The sequence below is a fragment of the Musa acuminata genome, chromosome BXJ3-3 (assembly GCF_036884655.1).
Source record: "Musa acuminata AAA Group cultivar baxijiao chromosome BXJ3-3, Cavendish_Baxijiao_AAA, whole genome shotgun sequence".
NCBI classification, from domain to species: Eukaryota; Viridiplantae; Streptophyta; class Magnoliopsida; order Zingiberales; family Musaceae; genus Musa; species Musa acuminata.
In genome coordinates, this window is record NC_088351.1 from 35,660,058 (window position 1) to 35,681,027 (window position 20,970).

A 20,970-nucleotide genomic window follows, 5' to 3' on the forward strand; every position below is an offset into this window, starting at 1 on the left:
AAATTATGATCATGTGAATTGGATGCATCAGCGAATCGATTTTGGTGCAAAATCATATTGTATAATTTTATTGATATTATTGACCGAAAAACATAAGACGGATGTGCCCAAAAAAAGTGATGTTTAGATTCCATTCGGTGGTGAAACATGATGACACGACAAACGGAACGATCCAAGTTACAAAACATGGCTTAATTAACCGCTTGATGGTTCGGGTTGGGTTGCTCTCGTGCCGACTGCGTTCAAGTTCGACCCGGTTCGACCTAATTTACTCGACCCGACCCGACAACGGCTCACCGTGTCCTGCACGACTTGCCTTGTTAGGGCAAACGGGCTCAATCGAAAGCTGTTGCCGCCGGGGCCGCGCGCTAATGTTTCGGGCTCCGTCCTTCTCGTTCTCTCTTCTTCGCCCTTTTTGGACTGGGCGGCGGAACGGGGGGAGCTAACGCGGGCGAGAAGTTCGACAGCCGATGGAAGAGTCGGTGGAGATCGTCTCCGATGGCGGCCACGAAGCTGCTACTGCGGCGGCGATCATGGTTTGCGTTCTTTTAATGTTGATCCTCCTCTTGTTCGATCTTGTCGTTTGTCTCGTTTTCTGTTCTGCCTTTACGCTAAATAAGATCTCATGTAATGATGTGTGTAGCCACCGGTGCAATTGAGATCATAGACTGCATAATTCCATGCAAGGTCATGAAAGATGATATCTTCTTTTATTCATCCTTTTATTGGCGAATAGAAGTGATATCTTCGTCTTCTTCACTTGTTGTACTCCATCCCGTCGCGTAATGACGTCCAATAATGTTTCAAGACTCTAATTGCTTCGTAAAAACTACTAGAAAAATCATTTCTTCAAGCTAATAGAATCCCTACATTGACTACTCCGATACTCCACACCTTCAGGGAAAGTTGTGTGTGCAAACCGGCAATTGTGGAATTACAGATGTACGTGATGACTTCTCTCAACATGTTCTGCCTCCTAAAGGAAAATATAAGATGGCGCATGTTCTTATTTAGTTTCTGAAATGTCTCTCGTGAAACTAAACATTTTTTGTTGTTGTGTATAAATCCTAGATCTCTTATTTCACTTTCGTTTGGGAATAGGACACGGAGAATGGGTTGGTTGAAGAAGAGAAAAATATGGACGTCAAAGTCGCTCCAGCACTGATCTCTGTTCATCCTTTTGAGAAATCAGTTGTTGTTGCAGTGGGTTCTGAACTCCGGCTCTTCAATTTAGAGTAAGCTTTGTAAATTTTGAAATATCTCCATGGAAAAATGATTACTCTCATAGATATGTCATACTTGACAAATGAATTTGACAAAAATCATAAGAATTGAGTGGTAGGTCTCTTTTAAGTTCAATATTGATATCTTTTCTTCGAACCAGAATACAGTTCTTTCTCGAGTAATTGTCAATTGCTTTGTGGCCACTACTGCATGGTTATAAAATATAATATTAATTTGTTAATGCTTGGAATTTTAACAGATATGGAAAGCATTCGATAATGTGATAGTAAGAGGCAAACATAGCTTGGGGCCTTAGGCCATTTATTTTGAATCATTTATGAGCCCTTTTAGATAAATAGCAGGACAATATCTATTTATCTTGTTGATGTTATTTTGTTTGTCTTTGATTTATTCCCAACAGAGGTGACTGCTCGGTCTCACTGAAAGATGATTCTGGCGGGCCTCTTCATTCGGATGCTATTAGAGCAATTACTTTCGGTGCAAATGGAAGACTTTTTGTGTCTGCTGGAGATGACAAGCTTGTCAAGATATGGGCAACAAGTTCCTGGCATTGCGTTTGCTCTGTGTAAGTTTTGAGTTTTGAATTTTTCGTGGTAGATAAGATTGTTCTATTTTATTATTTTGGGGGTGGAGCGGGTGGAATCTTTGCATGTGTGCATGTAAATTCAAAATATGTAATTGGTAAGTAATATGGGATATGAGTGTTGTTCTAAAGGTTGCAATTATGTAAAGTTCTCTTAGTTTCATATAGTGAAGAAAATTCAGATTCCTTGCCTGTTAATATTGTGAATTCTTTCCTTTGGATTTTATTCCTATAGCATCTATTGTTGACCTATATGATGAAGACCATTATTGGCCCTTGAGATTCTGAGTGGTAAGACATTTTTGCCAGTATATTTAACAAATAAAATCCTAAATCCTTAGAGGCTCTGTCATTCAATGTCTCTTACCTTAGTTATAAATCAACTTTACTTAAATTAGCAGCTTTCTCCACAATATCTAGGTTTTAGACTTTTAGTTAAATTCATGGTTTGGAAGGACCAGTTGTACTAAATATAATCCGTGTCTTATTTTAAGCTGCCATACGAATGTCCATGTATAGATTATAATGTGTTTTAGCTTATAGATTTCTTAGCACATTAGCACATTCGAGTTAGTTTTGATGCATAAATAAGAAGCCTTGAACATAGCTGAGTTTTATGTTGTAACAGATGGTATGGTGCAAAAAATTCAAGTGGACAAGGATCTATTCATCTATAGATGTTTGATGCAAATTCTACTGGTAGAATTGAATTTAATCATGATATAATAATAAAAGTAAATCTGATGTATCTGCCAATTGAGTATGTTCATTATGTATGGTTACTCTAATCAAGTGTTTTCATTATTCCATATTTTACTGCTATCAAGCACCTCTTGTGTGGGAAAATGACAAATTTGCACTGCTGTGAATGGCTAATGTGCAGATCTGCCGACAAACGAGTTAGTGCAGTTGCTATTAGCCACAATGGCAAATATGTTGCTTTTGCTGATAAGTTCGGAGTTATCTGGTTAATCACACTGGATGAAGATGATGCTCATCAGTCAAAAGTTGATAACAAGGCAGTGCCAATTCTAGGTCATTACTGTAGCATTGTTACTAGGCTGGTATGAGTTTTTATTGTCCAAGTTTTTGAGTATTCTTGATGATTTTGTATTATTTTTCTTCTTGTCCTTTATTTTCCTTTTCTCTCCATCCAAATGAATTCCTCTTTTTTCAACTTCACTGAATCTGCTTTGCTCTGCTATAAATGAATTAGATGGCATTTTAAATTGTTGCTGTCATGGAAGCTGTAAATTATTACCTTTTCCCTGTGTAGCGTTGGTCAGTGATAATGTTCTGCTTGGACTATATGGCATTTAATATTGCCGATGTCTGATTTGAGTTTTATTTGTATTTAATTGGTTTGTAAAATCAAATAATGTTTGTAGTTGAATACTTAATCTTGGGATCCAGGAAACTTGCCACTACTGATATGGGAGGCAATTTATAAATATTTATGTTTTTTGTGTCATTGATTTCAACAGAGTTTTGGTTTTGGTAAAAGAAGAAAAAAAAGGATTCAAGGTTCTTTGAAAATTGTTTTAGCTTGTAATTATTTATGAGCTCTAGTAGAACATATTTTTCCAGTGAAAGCTAATGTATGATTTTTACCATTTCACAAGCATGAGTTTTAAGGTCTGTTACAATGAAATATGTTCGTTGCTCAGTGACTACTGAAGCATATATTTATTTCCGTTCCTGCAAATCATAGAAGACTGTAAATAAAGTATGGTGGTGAACTAACTACCCTATGGAAGAAGGATGTTTAGTGAATAAACCTTGTTTTCTGTATTTGATTAGTGATTATGACTTGATTTTTAGATAAAAAATGATCATTTATTTACATTGTGTTATGTTGCTTCCCTTGTGGGGGTCTAATTTTGCTTAATCATACAGTTTTGGTTGTTTTTCTGTTGTTAAATATGCAGGAATTCTCACCAGATGACAGGTTCATTGCAAGTTCTGATCGTGACTTCAAAATTCGTGTATGTATAAGCTTTTTAGACTACTTAGGTATATGTGGCACTCTCCCTGTTGTCTCAGAACATCTTTCATATTCCCACTTGCAGATTACTGCATTTCCTAAACGACCCCTAAAAGGTGCACTTGAAATACAAAGTTTCTGCCTTGGTCATAAAGAGTGAGTTATGCATTAATTCTTTCTTACATGCCCATTATATTGTTTATTTACTTCACTCTGTAATTTACTTGTGCTGATGGATTAAGTTTTTTTTTTCACTATGTAAAGCAACTGGATATTTAACAAATATTAGCTTGCTCGTAGCAGAGTTATGGCTCTTGAGTATATAGGAATGGGTAATTTAATGTTGTTTTAAGACATTATATTGAACTGATGCAGTTTGGAGTAAGCATGCTGGCTATGCTGGTGCAGAACCAGTTATGTGTTGAGCACTTAATTTTGCCATCCTTACATTTGTCGTCCTTACATCACATGTTGAATTGTTGCCCTCCATGTATTAATGTAAGATCTAACTTAAGTTGCTGTTAGATAACATTTTTTTTTCCCTTTGCAGCTATGTTTCTGGTCTTTCCTTTGCATGTCCTTCAGGTTATGACCATGGCTTTCTTTTCTCTGGAGGGGGTGATTCAACTGTGAGTGCACTGAACTGACTAGGAATATGAAAAACATTGTTGCTGGCATGTATGTATACTGTGGCTTTTGCTTTATGTAGGTTCGCTTGTGGGATTTCTTTTCTGGCCTTCTGCTTGCTACCTGTGAAGTTGGAGCAAAGGTACACAGATTGAGCTTATTTTATTTTGTGTATGGAAAGTTAATAGTTGCATAGAACATGGTTTCTAATCATAACAGTTCCTGAACTATAGATTCTTATGATGCCTCATCATCTAGAATCATTTAGGGTTAATGTTTTTCTTATGGTCCTTGCAAATTTTATGAATTATGGATGCTGCCAGAAAGGTAGGTGCTGACCCAATTTACCATTCGTATCCACAAGAAAAGACTCTCTTTGGTTTAGAGCTGACAGGACCCAGGAGCCTTATTAGTTCATATAGGGATGACAGTAGATAGGTTAGTAGGTAACGGAAAGTTGGAAATGTTCAAAATTTTCTCGGGGTCCGCAGAGCTATTTTGCTTTGTGTGACAGTATTTTTGTTGGATATGTTGGTCTGAACTGATTACATTAATATACAACTTTAAAGAGTCTTTTAATTTAGATCTTTTGAAGGATTTATAATGCTCCATTGAGATTCAAATGCCCTTCTCTGGATTTATTGTTTGGCTTTATGTAGACCGTTTCATGTTTTGCATGTGATGATTGCTTAATTGTTGATTACCTAGATGACTTATTCCAGTCTTCATGGGCTTCAATTTATCTAAGAGGATACACGTGTTATCATCTTATGTATGTGCAGATGATGCATCTGCCCACATTCTTTAATTGGTTGTTCTTCAGTCTTCTTTATTTTTGACTATTCATCATGACGGAGTCAACTAGTTATTATTCTTTTTCAGTCAGCTAATGTATCATCTTTTATCTGAAAGCTTTCTGGTTTCCTTTTTAAGGCAGAATTGTTACAATCCACTGGAACAAAGGATAGTTATCCACCAGTAACTGATCTATGTTCCTCTTCCGATGGTACGATAATTGCTGTTGCCATTCAAAGGTAAGTTCAGTGACATTTTTTTACAGTTCTCTTCAACATTTCTGGACACGACAAACTTGTCATTGTCTGAAAGTCAGTGATATGCGGTATTGCAGTTTGCATGGAATAGTGCTTCTGAATTGTGATTTTTCCGATAGGACTCTTTCTGTTGCCAAGGTAATAATCTGACCCAGAGATGTAATTACCTAATAGACCTTGCATGCACATCTGGCTATTCTAAATGCATACTGAATGAAGCCAAAGGGGGAAAATGATGGAGCTAAAAAACATGAAACCCTCTTATTGGATTATAAACCTGTGTGTAATGTCCATTTCAGATTTGGGCTTTCAAGTCTGGTTTTACCTCGATTTATAGGCCTTTCAAGTTTGATTTTACCTTGATTTGCTTCTACATTACTTTCTGCTTCGCTCTGTGTTAACCCTGTTATTTACCTGCCTTCACAACAGCATGTAAAACATTTGCGAAGCTTCTGAGATTACTAGATGGATTCTTAGTGACCTATTTGCCATTTTTTCTGGTAGTAGTTCCTTTAGTGCATCATGCGTTCTAATTATATTTCCACCATACCTTCTCGAACTGGGCAACTGAGATTACATGAAACATATTTTTTAGTAATGAATGGTTTGGAAGATTGTTTTTTTCACTTTTCTTTTCTTCTTTCCATTAGGTTGTTACCTTGGAAGAGAATTATTTCCCAACCAGCTTAGCATTGAGTACCTTCACACAATGCATGTGGACAATTATGGGTGCATCTAATGATCTTGCCCCATCCACGACCCAGTTACCAACCCGCATTAGGGTCATCTCTGGCTTTTGCAAAGACCGATCCAATGACAATGGCCATGATCCTATTGTTTTGGAAGACAATGAAGTACCCGGCGGCCAGAAACTCCTTTCGCATCTGCAGGGGAGTCCAGACGTTACCAAGGAAGACGCAGCCTTAGCGGCAGCAGCCGAGGCAGTTAAAGTATCGATGCGAAACATGCTGATAAAAAAAGAATACACATTGGATAAAAGAGAGTTGAGAAAAAGGAACAGAAACGATAGGAAGCTAAGATAGAACCTCTTGCAGTAGTAGTAGTAGTTCCGTTTTTGGAGTTAAAAGGTGTTCTTAGTGATAATTTATGAACATTTCTATTCACTCAGGTGTCTGTGCTCTACTTCTTGTTTCTGTAGTAGTAAATTTAGGGCAACAGTATCGGGTCTCTTAATACAATAACTGCAATAGATCATGATGGATTTCGATATGAACGGATGCCTTTGTTCTACTCCTCTACTAACCGTTGTCTCCTTTTCCCAGGACATGCCAACCGTGGCATTTGGCCACGAGAGATTGCTTTCGGATCTACTGCTGTTTTCTGCCAGCAATGTGAATCTTCTGATGAGGCCTCGGAACATTCATTGTTGGCAATAGCATTCGGCTCCCCATTCAGCTGCTTGCCGTCTTTGTTGCCGTCATCCTCTCAGTGCTACACTCAAAGGCCAAAGGAAGCTTATTTTTACCTGCAAAACTCAAAGATTGATTCCACGGAACGTGCAACTCTCTCTAGCATTCCACTGACCGACTCTGGTCCTACAGCGTGTAAGATTTGGGACCTCCGAGGATACCGAGGACACAGTAAGATGCTGAACACAGTTGACCGTGCGAAAGGGAACTCACTTTGTCACCACTGTCCATGAGGCGGGGGCCAGCCATTATACTCTGCAGCTCAAGTGCAGCCTGGTCTTCTTCCACATCTCCTTGTTCTTTGAGGCTTTGACCAACGCGAAGAGGCGGAGAGGAAGGCATGCTCTACTTGCATGCGCACATCGTAAAGCTTATCATCCTCGATTATAGGACTCATTGGTGTCTTCATTGCACCGCCACAATGCTCTCTTCAGAAGCTGACTTCAGAACATTGTCGATTGAGTGGATGCGAGGCAAGCCTTGCGTTGACCACTGCCGAGCTCACGTTTCAAACAGAAAGGGGGGAGTCCGACCAACCACGATTCGCGTAAATGGACGCCGCACTCGAGACAGTTTCTGCATGTAGACTGTGAAGGATTCCAAAGTCATACAACTTTCTCATCAATCCTGTGGACATCAACAGAGCTGAAGACAGTCACACCTCCCCAATCACCTTCTCCACCCAGAACATTTAGATCAATAATACATTTTGGATTACCATGCATTAAACGTATAACTTGAACTCTGTCTCACCGACCGTGAAGCAGCAGAGAGATGGATGCATGTGGAGACCACACTCCTTTGGCTATTATATTACTCTGAGAAGCAGCAGTTTTCAAGACAATCCACTTTGTGACCAGCCAATACTTGAATCGCCGAAAGCTGCAGAGTCTCGGAAATTGATCCATATCTCGAGGGGCTGTTGAAAGAACACGCTGCTTCTTGTCAAACCGTGACGAAGCTCGAAGAAGTTCGACTGCAAAGCAACAAGAGTCAGCTTGACTGAGGTAATTGGCATACCATTGTCTCATTTAGAATCGAGACTTTCATGCCTTCACGGTGTACTTCATCATCACACAGAGCTTTCTTCAAATCTGGCTGTCGCAATTTGTCAAAAGGCTAGAGATAATATGATATCATTCCCTTGACATGACAAGGATGTGATGACTTTGCAAGGCTCAATGAACAATAACAATTCACGTAAAGCTGTGTCGTTGATCTTCCAGCCATCATAAGACTTTCCAAATGCTTCAAGGTTAGTGTGTACATGATCAGTTCAATTCCTTGGACTGAAAACTAGCCGAGGAGAAGAACAGGGGTCAAAAGGTCAAAGGAATTAGGCCACCAATACCCCCATAAACCTTTAAGATTCTACCTCTATGATATCAGCATGGACTTCAAAGTCAATATTGTATCAATAAAATACAAGTAATATAATTGCTGGATTGATTTAGGAACCAACTTACCATGTACTGATTAATTAAGATGCTCATCTTATTGGAAATATGGGGGATCACTCCATTTTTCTTCAAGGCATCAAAAACCAAGAATATGAAAAACTATCATGAACACTTTTGTTATTTAAGTAAACAATTATTAAATAAAATATATATTGTATGATTTATATGATTTGGCCAGAAATAAAAATAGAAATACTCAATATTTCACATGTTAAAATATATAATAGTATACCCCTTGGTTTCTGACCATCCAATCCAAATTTCACGATGATGTAAGTATGAATCTAATATCCATACCATTTGTATAATTCCATATCTGTATCATACGTTTTAGACGTAGAGCAAAAAGAGAGAGAAAGTTTGGCAGCGATCTACTTCAAGATTCGTAATCTAGATATGGGACAGGGGCAACCGTCCCACTTTGGTTTCCCTGTTGACTCGGCAGTCAACTGATTGGACCAGCTCGCGTCGGTCACATCAGACGGTCAGATGCCGATCATCGCCAACACGCGGCGCCACTCGAATCGACTTGCAGTGTCGGGCCTCCCGCTGAGACCAAACATCGACGCTGAGCCACAAATCCCAGATTATTCCTAAGCTTTCCCTCGGCCACTAATTTCCCTCCACGTCGCCATCAGCTTTCATGCCACGCCTTCCTTCGGACCCACCCGCACTTCCCTCAAGAGGGATTTCGTTAGGGGATCAGAATCCTCCGCCGGCGCACCACAACCTCTTCTCCATATATACACAACCCCTTCCCCTCCCCTCCCTCGTCAGGGGATCAGCTGCAGTCTTCCTCGCTTCTCACCTCTCCTCCCTTGTCTCTCTCTCTCTCTCTCTCTCTCTCTCCCCAGCTTCTGACTCACCTCATCGACTCTCTGACCTCGCATCTTCCACAATGGTGACAGTGGAGAATTCCGACGCCGTGTTCCCGTCGGGGACCGTGGACGGGGTGGAGCTGACCGGACACGTCCCGATCCCGCCGTCGAGATCGTTTCTTGCGACGTTTAGAGCCAACCTCAAGGAGACATTCTTCCCTGACGACCCCCTACGGCAATTCAAGAACGTGCCCGGGTCGAGACGGTTTCTGATGGGATTGAAGTACTTCTTCCCGGTCCTCGAATGGCTTCCCAGCTATGGCCACAGCACCTTCAAGTCTGACCTCGTCGCTGGGATCACAATCGCTAGCCTTGCCATACCACAGGGGATCAGCTACGCCAAGCTCGCGAACCTGCCACCGATTCTGGGCCTATGTAAGTGCATGCTCGGAAATCAATGGTGGTGTCGGCACGATTTCAGCTCTCACTCCATTGCATACGTGTGCAGATTCGAGTTTCGTGCCGCCGCTTGTATACGCCATGATGGGAAGCTCCAAGGATCTTGCTGTGGGGACTGTGGCTGTGGCGTCGCTGCTGATCGCGTCTATGCTGGGAAAGGAGGTGCCACCGTCACAGAACCCAACACTATACCTTCACTTAGCCTTCTCTGCAACGTTCTTTGCTGGTGTCTTTCAAACTTCCTTGGGACTCTTAAGGTACAATAACGGATGATTTCTTCTTTTTCAACACACACATATATATATATATATATATATATATATATATATATATATATATATATATATATAGCGAGAGAGAGAGAGAGAGAGAGAGAGAGAGAGAGTAAATACATGAACGTATCTGCATGAGATTGGATGGTAGAATTGTCTATTGTTATGGAATATGCCTGAGGAAAAACAAGAATAGGGAAGATAAAGACACGAAAGAAACAGATCTATATGATTTGTCGAGAACTAAAGTAGAGAATAGAGAGAATAATTTGATTTGGAGGAGTCACAGTCTTATTGGTTGTGTATAGTATCACAGTTCTCCCTATTTATGCCCCTAGTAATTACACATGTGAGAGACAAGGCGACAACTGGGAAAGCATCAGGACTTTTACTTTTCCTCTCGAGAAAAAAATCAGATAAAGCAAATTATTCTCTCATTCCTTCTGTCAGAAAAACAAAAAAGTATACTATCTTTATTTATGTTTCTCCTTTGATGCTTTCAGGCTTGGGTTCATAGTGGACTTCTTGTCCCATGCAACCATCGTGGGCTTCATGGCGGGGGCTGCCACAGTCGTCTGCCTCCAACAGCTAAAGGGAATGCTGGGTCTCCAACACTTCACCACGGCCACTGATCTCGTCTCTGTCATGGAATCTGTTTTCACTCAAACTCACCAGGTTCTTTCTTACCTGTTGCCTTCCATGTCTTCTCCTAAAGATGTCTCCTTTTTCTCATGTCAGAAGTACTGCGTACCATATGACCGTTATGATCATGACAACAGTTACATGATCTATTTTGTCTACTTCTCTTAAAGGTTCAGTGTTAGATATTCTCTCACATCTTATGTTAATGGAGATCTGAAGTGATCGGTGGTGGTTGTGGTTTCTTTTCTTGCAGTGGAGGTGGGAAAGTGCGGTTCTCGGTGTTTCCTTCCTGTTCTTCCTCCTCCTCACGCGCTTTCTAGTGAGTCGTCCCTCTCTCATCACTGTTGATTTGGACGAAGCTAACAATAATGTCACATCCATCTTCAAGAAACAAAAATGGGTCAACCAATCTAAGACATTATCTATTCAGTAAGATCTTAAAATTACCATGATGATGATTTCTTACTTGAAGACACGGAGATCATGGTGTTCTTCTTGAACTGACAGAGCAAAAAGGGGCCCAAGTTCTTCTGGGTCTCCGCAGCAGCTCCCTTGACATCGGTGATTCTGGGAAGTCTTCTGGTATACTTCACCCATGCCGAGAACCACGGCGTTCAAGTGGTGAGTTCTCATAATCTTCTTGCTGCAACAGTTCAAATCAATCCTGAAAGCCGTGCGATCACCGTGCAGATTGGGTACCTGAAGAAGGGTCTAAATCCACCATCGCTGACCAACCTGGTGTTCTCGCCACCACATATGGCTGTCGCACTGAAGACTGGCATCATCACTGCGATCATCGCCCTTGCGGTATGTTTTCTCTGAAGAGAAATTGGCTGCAGCGCCTGAAGTGTCTTCTTGTCTCTATGCTAAAATACTTCATCTAAATCAGCGCTTGTTTGGTGTGTAATCACAGGAAGGAATCGCTGTGGGAAGGAGTTTTGCCATGTTCAAGAACTACCACATCGACGGTAACAAAGAGATGATCGCTTTTGGGATGATGAACATCGCCGGATCCTTCACGTCATGCTATTTGACCACCGGTGCGTTCCTTGGCATGCAATGTTCTCGTTAGGTTCGGAGTCGTACCAGCTCAAAATCGATGCTAATGATCTGCGTACCAGGGCCGTTCTCACGGTCGGCGGTGAACTACAACGCCGGCTGCAAGACGGCGATGTCGAACGTAGTGATGGCGGTGGCGGTGGCGATCACTCTGCTGTTCTTGACGCCTCTGTTCCACTACACTCCTCTGGTCGTGCTCTCTGCCATCATCGTCGCTGCGATGCTGGGCCTCATCAACTACGAGGCGGCGATGCACCTGTGGCAGGTCGACAAGATCGACTTCTGCGTGTGCATGGGTGCATACTTGGGGGTCGTCTTCGGTAGCGTCGAGATCGGACTAGTGATTGCAGTACGTTCTCTTCCATGCCCGCCTACAATGCACTCGAGATCGGACCTCTCACAAGCGTACTGCTACTGTAGGTGGCCATCTCCATACTAAGGGTTTTGCTGTTCGTCGCGAGGCCGAGGACGACTGTTCTCGGAAACATTCCCAACTCCTCGATCTATCGGCGGATGGACCAGTACTCGGAGGCGCAGAGTGTCCCCGGCGTGCTCATTCTCCGAGTCGACGCCCCAATCTACTTCGCCAACGCAAGCTACTTGAGAGAGAGGTTAGAATGCAAGAAGCTGTACGGTGTGATGGATTACTTTTCATGGTAAAATTTGCTCATGGACGTGATTCACCAATTAGGATATCGAGGTGGATGGACGAAGAGGAGGAGAAGCTACAATCCAAGGGAGAGATCGGCATACAGTACGTGATCTTAGACTTGGGCGGTAAGTGGTTTCTTCCTCTCCTTTTTCACTCTCCTTCTTCTTCTTCTTCTTCTCATGGCATTCAATTTGTGGCAGCTGTGGGTAGCATTGATTCCAGTGGGATTGACATGCTGAAAGAAATCAACAAGAGCATGGACAGAAAAGGAGTTCAGGTAGGGAGCTTTCGAGACAACCCAATCTTGCTTGTCTGTGTCATTGACATCCCAGTGGTTTCTTCATGATCAGCTTGTGCTAGCAAACCCTGGCAGCGAGGTGATGAAGAAGCTAGACAAGTCCAAGGCGCTCGAAACCATCAGACAACAGTGGATATTCCTCACTGTGGCTGAGGCTGTTGCTGCATGTAATAGTTTTTCTCTGCACCCATGCAAGTCTGACCTCGCAAACCATGAAACAGACTGTGATAGCGTAGTCTAAGAACAATAAATGTGATCGGCTTATCAAATAATCACAACCAGGAGAAGGATTTGGACTCATTCGATCCCTGTTTTCTCTGTTCTCCGTCTTTATTGCTTTCACGAGCAATCTCTGCTGTTTCATTTCAAAGGCAGCTCTCTTATTCATTCATAGTTACCGGGTCGATGCACAGACTCGATTACACTACTACCACATAAGAGACTCGATTCTACTACTGAAAGCAAAGTGTCAGAGCGTCTAACTCTGATAGAAACCTGCAGAGCCACCGTTCGTCACGGAGTGTCCAGTGATGCGGAGATCTCTACTTCACCTCTATCACCAGGTCGATCCCTCGACGTCCCTTCTGCTGCTCCCGGTAACGTTCCTCGCATTGCTTCGAGCACTCCTGTTGCTGGCGCGGGTCGCGGTGCTGCTGTCGGCACCGTTCTCGGCACCATTGTAGCTCCTCCTCGGGCTGCTTCGGGTTTCCGCCGGAGCCCCTCCTTTGTTCTGTTTCCTCTCTGTACTGCTCTTCGCATCGGCTGTGGCACTCTTGCCGTTGTCGTGGATCCCGGTACTGCTCTTGGCATCGTCGCTGGCACTGCTGGTACTCTTGGACCGGTTCTCTGTTGTCTTCATCGCTCTGCCCCCCGCCATGTCGCCGCTTTTCTTCTTGTTGCTCCTGTCTGTACTCGTCCTCGCATCGGCTTTGGCATTCTTGTATCCGCCGTGGGTCGCGGTACTGCTGTTGGCACTGTTGCTGGCATTGCCGGAGCCGTTCCTGAGGATCTCTGTTGTCGCCGTTCCTCTCCGACCCCTGACCTTGCTCTTCTCTGTAGCGCTGTTCGCACTGCGTCTGGCATTGCTGCAACTGGCGTGGGTCGCGGTGCTGCTGCTGCTGACAACGTTGCCGGCACTCCCGGAGCTGCTCCTCGGGGTCTCGGTTCATCTCCAGGACATCCTCTCTCCGGCTCCCGCCTTGCTTCTCTTTCTCGTACTGCCGCTCGCACCGTTGCTCGCACTCTCTCAACCTCTGCGGATCACGCTGCTGGCTCCGGCACTGCTGACGGCACTGCCGGAGCTCCTCTTCGGGGTCGCGGTTGGCCCACCCATCCCTCCCGCCCTTTTTCTGCTGCTCACGGTACTGTTCCTCGCACTGGTGCTCGCACCAGCGTCGTTGCTGCTCGCCTTGTCGACTCTGGCGGCACTCTTGCTTGCACTGCTCGAGACGCCGCCGGGGGTCGATGTTGTCGTAGGACACGACGGAGGCGGCCGAGAGGAGGGAGATGGAGAGGAAAACAAGGGCGGAGAGGAGGACTTTTGCCTTAGCGATGGCCATACTTGGAAGCACAGAAGAGGGTGAGATGGGATGCGGAGGACGGAGAGTACATATAGGCGAGAGTAAAGTTGGCGAGTTTGGACGCTTGTAGACACAAGGTCGGCCGCCGTTCTCATGCACACTGACGAGTGTTCCTCATCGAACCTGGTCTAATTTACAGATGGCAGGAAGCTCGACAGGACCAAAATTGCATGCCGTGGAGGACGAGGGAGTCGAGCACTTGGACGTGGACAAAGTCTCTGTTGGCGAGGGCTGTTTTGCTGCCGGCGCGGTTCGGTTCATATTCCGGCCAATTCGAGGTGAGAGGAGACACCGGGTTGGACTACGGAGACTTCACGGGAGACGAGCACGAAGGCAGGAGCGAGACACGGGTACGTCGATGGGGTAGGACGCGGCGAATGGCTTTTGTCGGGTCGCCGAGTCTGCCCGCCACGTCGCCTATCCTTCCTGTGCACTGCGCATTTAAGATGGATGTATCCGACGCGCAGCGAGCGGGTCAATACCCCGTCAAACACCCATCTGACGTGGCAACAGGCCAAAGGAACGCCTGGCACAAACAAAACTATAATACCAACGACATACGGCTTCGAGGACATATTTATTTATTATTATTTTAATCTCATAAATGCTCTCTCATTATCGTCCATTCCTTTTGCTTAGCAACATCGCATGTTCTTCTTAGTGTGTTATGTGCATTTAAGATAAAAGTGATGACAATATCCACTTGAAAAAGGAGGTGGCAACAATGAAAAATATTTAAGATATTAGAGGAAAAAGAATCGTGAATAATAAAATATTAGTATTTTATTTTATTTTATTTTTATAAAAAAAGACAAAATAATAAAAAAGGATTATAAATAATAAGAAATACGCTCTAAATGATAGATTGCCACGTTACAAAAGTAGTCCATAGAAAAGTGAACTTAAATCTCAACCGCTCATATTTTCTGAATGAAAATAAATTATTTAAAAATGATCCGCAAAAAAAAGACGGACGGTTACGATTTAACTGAAAAGTGAAGCGGACGGTTGTGAATGGTCGCCTTTTTCGCTTTGTACGACGCGCTTCAGGTGCGTTACTTCTTTCTCTGCTGCCTTTCTCACTCCGTTGCCACTCTCGAGGCGTTCTCGCTCTCTCTCCTCCAATCATCAAGGAGGCAACACTTCGGGGATCACAGCAATCTCCGGATCAATCACACTCTGTATGCTAAAGAGGCGTTCCGTCGGGCTCGATCGGTTGGTTTTTCTGGCATTTTCTTCGGGTTTTGGTTAGGTCTCATCTGAATGCCCTCGTTCATCTCCAGCATTGATTTGTAATGAGATCTCTCGACGGATGTCGAGTAATATTTGATCTTCCGGTACATATTTTGCTTGAGATTTTCTGGATCTCAGGGTTATTTGTTGCAACAATTGTACCATGATTTTAGGTTCATGAGGTTGTCGTTGTCGAGTTCCTGATCATGGAGTTTTGCTTAGTTTCGGAGTCGTGTGCACCGAAAATGTTGTTCTTAATATTATTATCCTTTCATCAGTCGTGTTTCAGATATGATCTATGACTATCTGTTGATTTTATTTGGGGGTTCGTCTGATGCTCTTTATTACTATGGTTATCATTTCTAAATATTAGATGTAATGATCTGAATTAGTATCTGAAAATTGTGCTTTTTCTTGAACTTGATTCAATATTTTTCAATTGTATTTCTTGGCTATACTTGCTGCCTAGATTAAATGAAGGAATAAATCTGATGGTACATGTCCATTGGGTTGGACCAGAACCTTGGTGACTGAAGGCTAATGTATAATGGGCACCATCGGTGAAAAAGATTGGGATGATGAGTACTCGGAGATCAGTGAAAAGCCGGAGGTTGAGTTCTTGGATTACGAGGATGACAAATCTCTTCACAGTTTTGATCCGCTCGAAGGTCCTGTTCAAATCACAAGTCCTTTTCCCTTTGTTAATGGGAAACCGCAGTCTGCCTTTATCGGAGAAACATCAGCAGATTCAATCAGTATCAAGAACACAACCAGTGACCCTATAGAACTATGGAGTATTAGGATTTTCTCATCTAATCCAGAGGACAGCTACATCCTGTCAATGATGAAGCCTCCAGCAGATAATGCTGATATGGACGCAAGGCGTAGCTTTGTTGGGTCAACGTATTTGGAGGATAGGGTGCTTCAGCCGGAACAAATTCTCACGATTTGGCTGTCTTGCAAGCCAACAGATATTGGGCTGCATACTTCTGTTTTGCATTTTGACCTGGAATATGAGAAAGTTGAACGAGTGGTCTTTCTACTAGCGGAAGACAAGGTCTCACAGGCTTTGTTCTCTGACAAGCCTTATAGAGCATCGTCACGGAGGAAAATGTTTGATAATGATCGGTATGTGGCAGGATCTCGTCCACCTCGGGCACATACGCAGGGGATTCGCAGATACAGGCTTCCTCCGTTTGATATACCCCGAGATTTACGTGAAATTATTGAGAATAAACAGGTTCCTGATGTGATTACGGAAGGCTTAAATAGGAAGAACTATGCAAAGTTTTTCAGCACCCTCCTTGTCATGGAAGAAATTAATTTGGAGGTAATTCAGATTAAGCCTGAATAAGTAGCAATGAATATTTTATCCCTTGAAAAATTAGTGATGGATCCATTTTTCTTCTTAACTGCTGATTGACTTTTGCAGGAGGAGATGAGAGCATATGACATGGAGTGTGTGGCTATGAAGAGAAGGGGCAACTATTTGTTGTCCCTTGAGGTGCCTGGATTGGCTGAGAGAAGACCCTCTCTAGTTTATGGTGACTATATATTGGCACAGCTATCATCTGACAGTGCAGATGATGATAGACTCCCTTACCAGGTTTATCCTCATCTTAAACTCGACACCTAGTTGCACTTCAAATTAACATCACCATATGGGTTAACAAAATCGTTCTTATATGATATCGAGTATTCTTTTCAGGGTTACATTCACAGGGTTGAGGCAGATGAAATATATCTGAGATTTGACAGGAGCTTTCACCACAAGCACGGGGAGGATGATGTTTACAATGTCAGCTTCACATACAATAGAGTGAACATGAGAAGGCTGTACCAAGCAGTTCATGCTGCTGAAAATTTAGGGATAGACCTTCTCTTTCCTTCAGAGTCACATCGCAGAAGGGTCATCAAAGGATCCTCTTTCAAACCATTCAATCCATATATAAATAGGGAGCAAGCCCGTGCAGTTGAAATGATACTTGGCTGCAGAGGATCTCATCCTTACGTCATATATGGACCACCAGGGACTGGTAAGACGATTACCCTTGTGGAAGCCATATTGCAGCTCTACACAACCAGGACAAATGCACGGATTCTTGTATGTGCTTCATCAAACAGTGCGGCCGACCATGTTCTGGAGAAACTGCTTGATAAAGATGGACTTGGGGTTCAGGAAAGTGAAGTGTTTAGGCTAAACGCAACCAGCCGTGCATATGAGGATGTTAAGCCTGATTTTATTCGTTTTTGCTTCTTTGATCATATGGTCTTCAAATGCCCTCCTCTGAAGGCCTTGCTGCGGTACAAGATCATAATCTCAACCTACATGAGTGTGTCACTATTATATGCTGAAGGCATTCATAAAGGTCATTTCTCCCATATTTTATTGGATGAGGCGGGTCAATCCTCTGAACCTGAAACCATGATCCCGATATCAAACTTGTGTGCAAGAGACACTGTGATTGTGCTGGCAGGAGACCCTATGCAATTAGGACCTGTTATTTATTCAAGAAAAGCAGAGAATTATGGTTTAGGAAAATCCTACTTAGACAGACTTTTTGAGTGTGATTACTATGGAAGCAGTGATGAGAACTATGTTACAAAGCTGGTGAGGAACTACCGCTGTCACCCTGCAATCTTGGATCTGCCGTCAAAGCTTTTCTACAAGGGTGAATTGATTGCTTGTAAAGAAGACACTGTATCATCTATTTATGAATATGCAGACCTTCCCAATAAGGCATTTCCTGTTCTTTTTGTTGGAATTCAAGGTTGTGATGAGAGGGAAGGCAATAATCCATCGTGGTTTAACAGAATTGAAGCCAGCAAAGTGGTAGAGATCATCAGAAAATTAAGGAGGAATACTGATGTAAATGAGGATGATATTGGAGTTATCACTCCATACCGTCAACAAGTTCTCAAATTAAAGAAAGCCCTTGAGTCACTTGAGCTGCCGGAACTGAAAGTTGGCAGTGTTGAGCAATTTCAGGGTCAAGAGAGGGAAATTATAATAATATCTACTGTCAGGTCAACGGTGAAGCATAATGACTTTGACCGAGCACACAACTTGGGATTCCTTAGCAACCCTAGAAGGTTTAATGTTGCTATTACCCGTGCTAAATCCTTGCTAATCATAGTGGGAAATCCACACATCATCTGTAAGGTAAAATTTCTCTTTGCCAAGTAGTCATATGTGTTGATCATAGTTCTTTCCGCATTTTTTTCCTTTCCTAAAAGTTCTAATGATTTCCGTTTTCAGAATCAAATAGTATGCTTTAAATCTTCTTGAAGTTGCTTATGTCATCGTGTTATTGCATGTCACTGTATGTTTTTTTTCATCTTTTACTTATTGCATGTTGCTATAAGTAACATGCATGTTACTTATTGTTTACTTGATCAAAGTTGTCGACAGTTATCAGTGCATATTCACGTTGCAGTTATGCAATATGCATCGTGGTATATACATGACAAATGAGAGTTCAAACTTTAGTCAAATTATCATGTATCTACTGCAGCATCACCCGTCAGCATCATGTGGGGCTGCCACATCTAGCCAACACACCATGGAGCCATGTCAGATCAATATTTTGGATAGAAATGATTGGGACCATATGAATTTTCGTATAGTGAGTCACTTAAATACGCAACTAATAGTCTTTTCATAAAATCATCTTTACACATCAACAGAATTTACACAGATATATAGGATATTTACCAGAAATACTCCCCTTGCCAAGGGTATGCAAGAAATTTCCACTAAAATAATTTTAAGAAACTCTCTTATTATGAAAATTTCTTGCATAATCAATCATCTACCTCGTCAATCTTCTGATTCATGTGCATGCTTCTGTGTTGGTTAGGCTCCATTGCTATTAAGGCAACATGTATTGTTGTCAGTTTTGAGTTATTCCATGGAATATATACATGGACTGATGCCTTTCATCTTGTTCTCTTTTTCGCTTCTTTTTTCTTTTCCAATTTCTACCATTGTATCCTCGATAAAATTGGTGAAATATTTGCCTGATAAAGTTAGACCTTCGACTTACATAGAATCACTCTATAAAAAGTATAAAAGGATATAATTTGAAGGAAAATATCATAAAATTAAATGAAAAGATACTTGGAGATGGGAATTCTTTCAGAATGGGTCAATGAAGTAATCCTATTAGTCGAAGATGGACATTGGATCAATTTAACATAACTTGATCTTTTATTATGGTCATAATCATATGCTGATTGCTTATCAAGCTCTACTTATACGAAGTCCTTGTGCGTGGAGAGGTGTAAGACTCTCTTGCAGTATGTATACTAGTCTGTGATATCTTGATACCCACCATCATCTGTAACTCTGCAGGATCACCATTGGAATAAGCTTCTCAGGCACTGTGCAGATAATGGTTCTAACATAGGATGTCCTCTTCCTTCACCTGAAAGGGATGACTATACTAATGATGAGTCTACCGAATACAATTACGAACAAAATGCTCAACATGAAGATGGTCGGAGCGATATGCCCGGTGAGTACCAGAACAATGTTGAGTGGAATGACAGTGGCTTAAAAACAAGCACAGATGTGGTTAAATGGGGTGATATCGTCATAGAGGCGACCGGGTGGGAAGATGATGATGCTTCGGAACCCTACTCTAAAAGTGAAAGCAACCAAAACGTGCACTCAAGCAACTTTGGTCGGGGTGATGAGCCTGAAGAAAACAGTAATTCATTAGCCTCAGGAAGTCACGGATGGACTGACGAGGCGGCGTACAAACCTCGACTTGCAGAGAAAGAAAACGAATGGTCTGATGGGTGGAACTAAAAGTTGGGCAAGTCCACAAGTCTCTTTCTCTTCATTCTTGTCAAACTTAACATCGCAGAGAAAATTTCAAATTTGAAAATTATCATGTGCAATTTCCATAATAAGTGAAACTATGTGCATCATAACTTCTCTTGGTTTTGTTCCATATGCTAAGAAAATAGATCAGCAGATCTTTATATCATCTAAAGGCTCAAGCTTTTAGATGGACTGGTAACTGTGAGAAATTTAGTCTGGTATATGAGTGCAACGATTACAGCTTCAGCTTGCCTGAAGCTGCTCTTGATTTCCTTTTTTCTGTGCCCATCATGTATTGTTCTTCTGTAGGCCATATGCACATCATTTATACAATTGTTTCTATGGTTGAGCAGATCCAATGAGCAAAACCAGCTCATTATCCATTAATTGGTTCTAATCCCCAATCATATAGAAATGTTCAAATGGAAAATATTTTTTGTTATGGAAAATATTTTTCTAACAAAGGTAGAGAAGGATCGACTATAAAAAATAAATACATAAATGACTTTTAGAGAGGCCACTCATTCTTTTTCATTTTCTCACTTGGCTTTTTAAACCTATTTTTGGAGCCTAACTCGACAATTTTTTGGTGCAGGAAAGATAACTTCGGGCTTATCACCACATCGGCACGGCACCATATCAAGCATACACGGATCAAACTTGAACCAAATTGGGTGGTCAACCCACTTAGATCAGATCAGGTTATCCATTTTTTCTTATGATGTGGGATGATGATACAGATCATACC

General features: G+C 42.2%; 4 protein-coding genes across 12 annotated transcripts; 3 read left to right on the forward strand and 1 right to left on the reverse strand.

The window, feature by feature from the left end:
* Positions 1-332: 332 nt before the first annotated feature.
* On the forward strand, positions 333-8,126 carry LOC103978828 (uncharacterized). 5 transcript variants are annotated; one of them, XM_018823612.2, is made up of 11 exons: positions 333-536; positions 1,102-1,235; positions 1,646-1,810; positions 2,712-2,892; positions 3,757-3,813; positions 3,898-3,968; positions 4,363-4,441; positions 4,522-4,581; positions 5,373-5,473; positions 5,551-5,629; positions 6,775-8,126. In XM_018823612.2, exons 1-11 carry the CDS (start codon positions 471-473, stop codon positions 6,886-6,888), a joined length of 1,107 nt encoding a protein of 368 aa, XP_018679157.2. In that variant the 5' UTR covers positions 333-470; the 3' UTR covers positions 6,889-8,126. The 5 variants fall into 5 exon arrangements, with proteins under 5 accessions (XP_018679157.2, XP_018679156.2, XP_009393049.2 ...); XM_018823611.2 differs by lacking the exon at positions 6,775-8,126 and adding an exon at positions 6,142-6,721; XM_009394774.3 differs by having other exon boundaries at positions 334-536; positions 5,569-5,629.
* A 1,045-nt stretch (positions 8,127-9,171) lies between these two features.
* Positions 9,172-12,881, forward strand: LOC103978827 (sulfate transporter 3.1). Its single transcript, XM_009394771.3, has 12 exons — positions 9,172-9,634; positions 9,708-9,915; positions 10,434-10,605; positions 10,826-10,891; positions 11,080-11,193; positions 11,263-11,379; positions 11,486-11,612; positions 11,694-11,980; positions 12,052-12,242; positions 12,323-12,408; positions 12,484-12,560; positions 12,634-12,881. The coding sequence occupies exons 1-12, from the start codon at positions 9,280-9,282 to the stop codon at positions 12,820-12,822; spliced, it is 1,989 nt and encodes a 662-aa protein (XP_009393046.2). The 5' UTR covers positions 9,172-9,279; the 3' UTR covers positions 12,823-12,881.
* A 242-nt stretch (positions 12,882-13,123) lies between these two features.
* LOC103979540 (vicilin Car i 2.0101-like) lies at positions 13,124-14,140 on the reverse strand. The gene has a single exon (XM_009395713.3). The coding sequence runs from the start codon at positions 14,138-14,140 to the stop codon at positions 13,124-13,126; it is 1,017 nt and encodes a 338-aa protein (XP_009393988.2).
* Positions 14,141-15,219: 1,079 nt separating this feature from the next.
* Positions 15,220-20,952, forward strand: LOC135633336 (probable RNA helicase SDE3). Of its 5 annotated transcripts, XM_065142689.1 has the most exons (6): positions 15,220-15,376; positions 15,864-16,724; positions 16,827-17,000; positions 17,103-18,557; positions 19,749-20,214; positions 20,818-20,952. In XM_065142689.1, the coding sequence occupies exons 2-5, from the start codon at positions 15,942-15,944 to the stop codon at positions 20,205-20,207; spliced, it is 2,871 nt and encodes a 956-aa protein (XP_064998761.1). In that variant the 5' UTR covers positions 15,220-15,376; positions 15,864-15,941; the 3' UTR covers positions 20,208-20,214; positions 20,818-20,952. The 5 variants fall into 5 exon arrangements, with proteins under 5 accessions (XP_064998761.1, XP_064998760.1, XP_064998762.1 ...); XM_065142688.1 differs by lacking the exon at positions 20,818-20,952 and having other exon boundaries at positions 19,749-20,311; XM_065142690.1 differs by lacking the exon at positions 20,818-20,952 and having other exon boundaries at positions 15,914-16,724; positions 19,749-20,311.
* Positions 20,953-20,970: the final 18 nt, after the last annotated feature.

Coding starts and splice junctions, on each gene's coding strand:
- LOC103979540 (XM_009395713.3), bottom strand. CDS start 14,140: ATGGCCATCGCTAAGGCAAAAGTCCTCCTCTCCGCCCTTGTTTTCCTC.
- LOC135633336 (XM_065142689.1), top strand. CDS start 15,942: ATGGGCACCATCGGTGAAAAAGATTGGGATGATGAGTACTCGGAGATC. Junction 16,725..16,826: donor TGGAAGAAATTAATTTGGAG/GTAATTCAGATT, acceptor TGACTTTTGCAG/GAGGAGATGAGAGCATATGA. Junction 17,001..17,102: donor ATGATAGACTCCCTTACCAG/GTTTATCCTCAT, acceptor TATTCTTTTCAG/GGTTACATTCACAGGGTTGA.
- LOC103978827 (XM_009394771.3), top strand. CDS start 9,280: ATGGTGACAGTGGAGAATTCCGACGCCGTGTTCCCGTCGGGGACCGTG. Junction 10,606..10,825: donor TTTTCACTCAAACTCACCAG/GTTCTTTCTTAC, acceptor CTTTTCTTGCAG/TGGAGGTGGGAAAGTGCGGT. Junction 11,194..11,262: donor AGAACCACGGCGTTCAAGTG/GTGAGTTCTCAT, acceptor ATCACCGTGCAG/ATTGGGTACCTGAAGAAGGG.
- LOC103978828 (XM_018823611.2), top strand. CDS start 471: ATGGAAGAGTCGGTGGAGATCGTCTCCGATGGCGGCCACGAAGCTGCT. Junction 1,811..2,711: donor TGGCATTGCGTTTGCTCTGT/GTAAGTTTTGAG, acceptor GCTAATGTGCAG/ATCTGCCGACAAACGAGTTA. Junction 3,969..4,362: donor TTCTGCCTTGGTCATAAAGA/GTGAGTTATGCA, acceptor TTCCCTTTGCAG/CTATGTTTCTGGTCTTTCCT.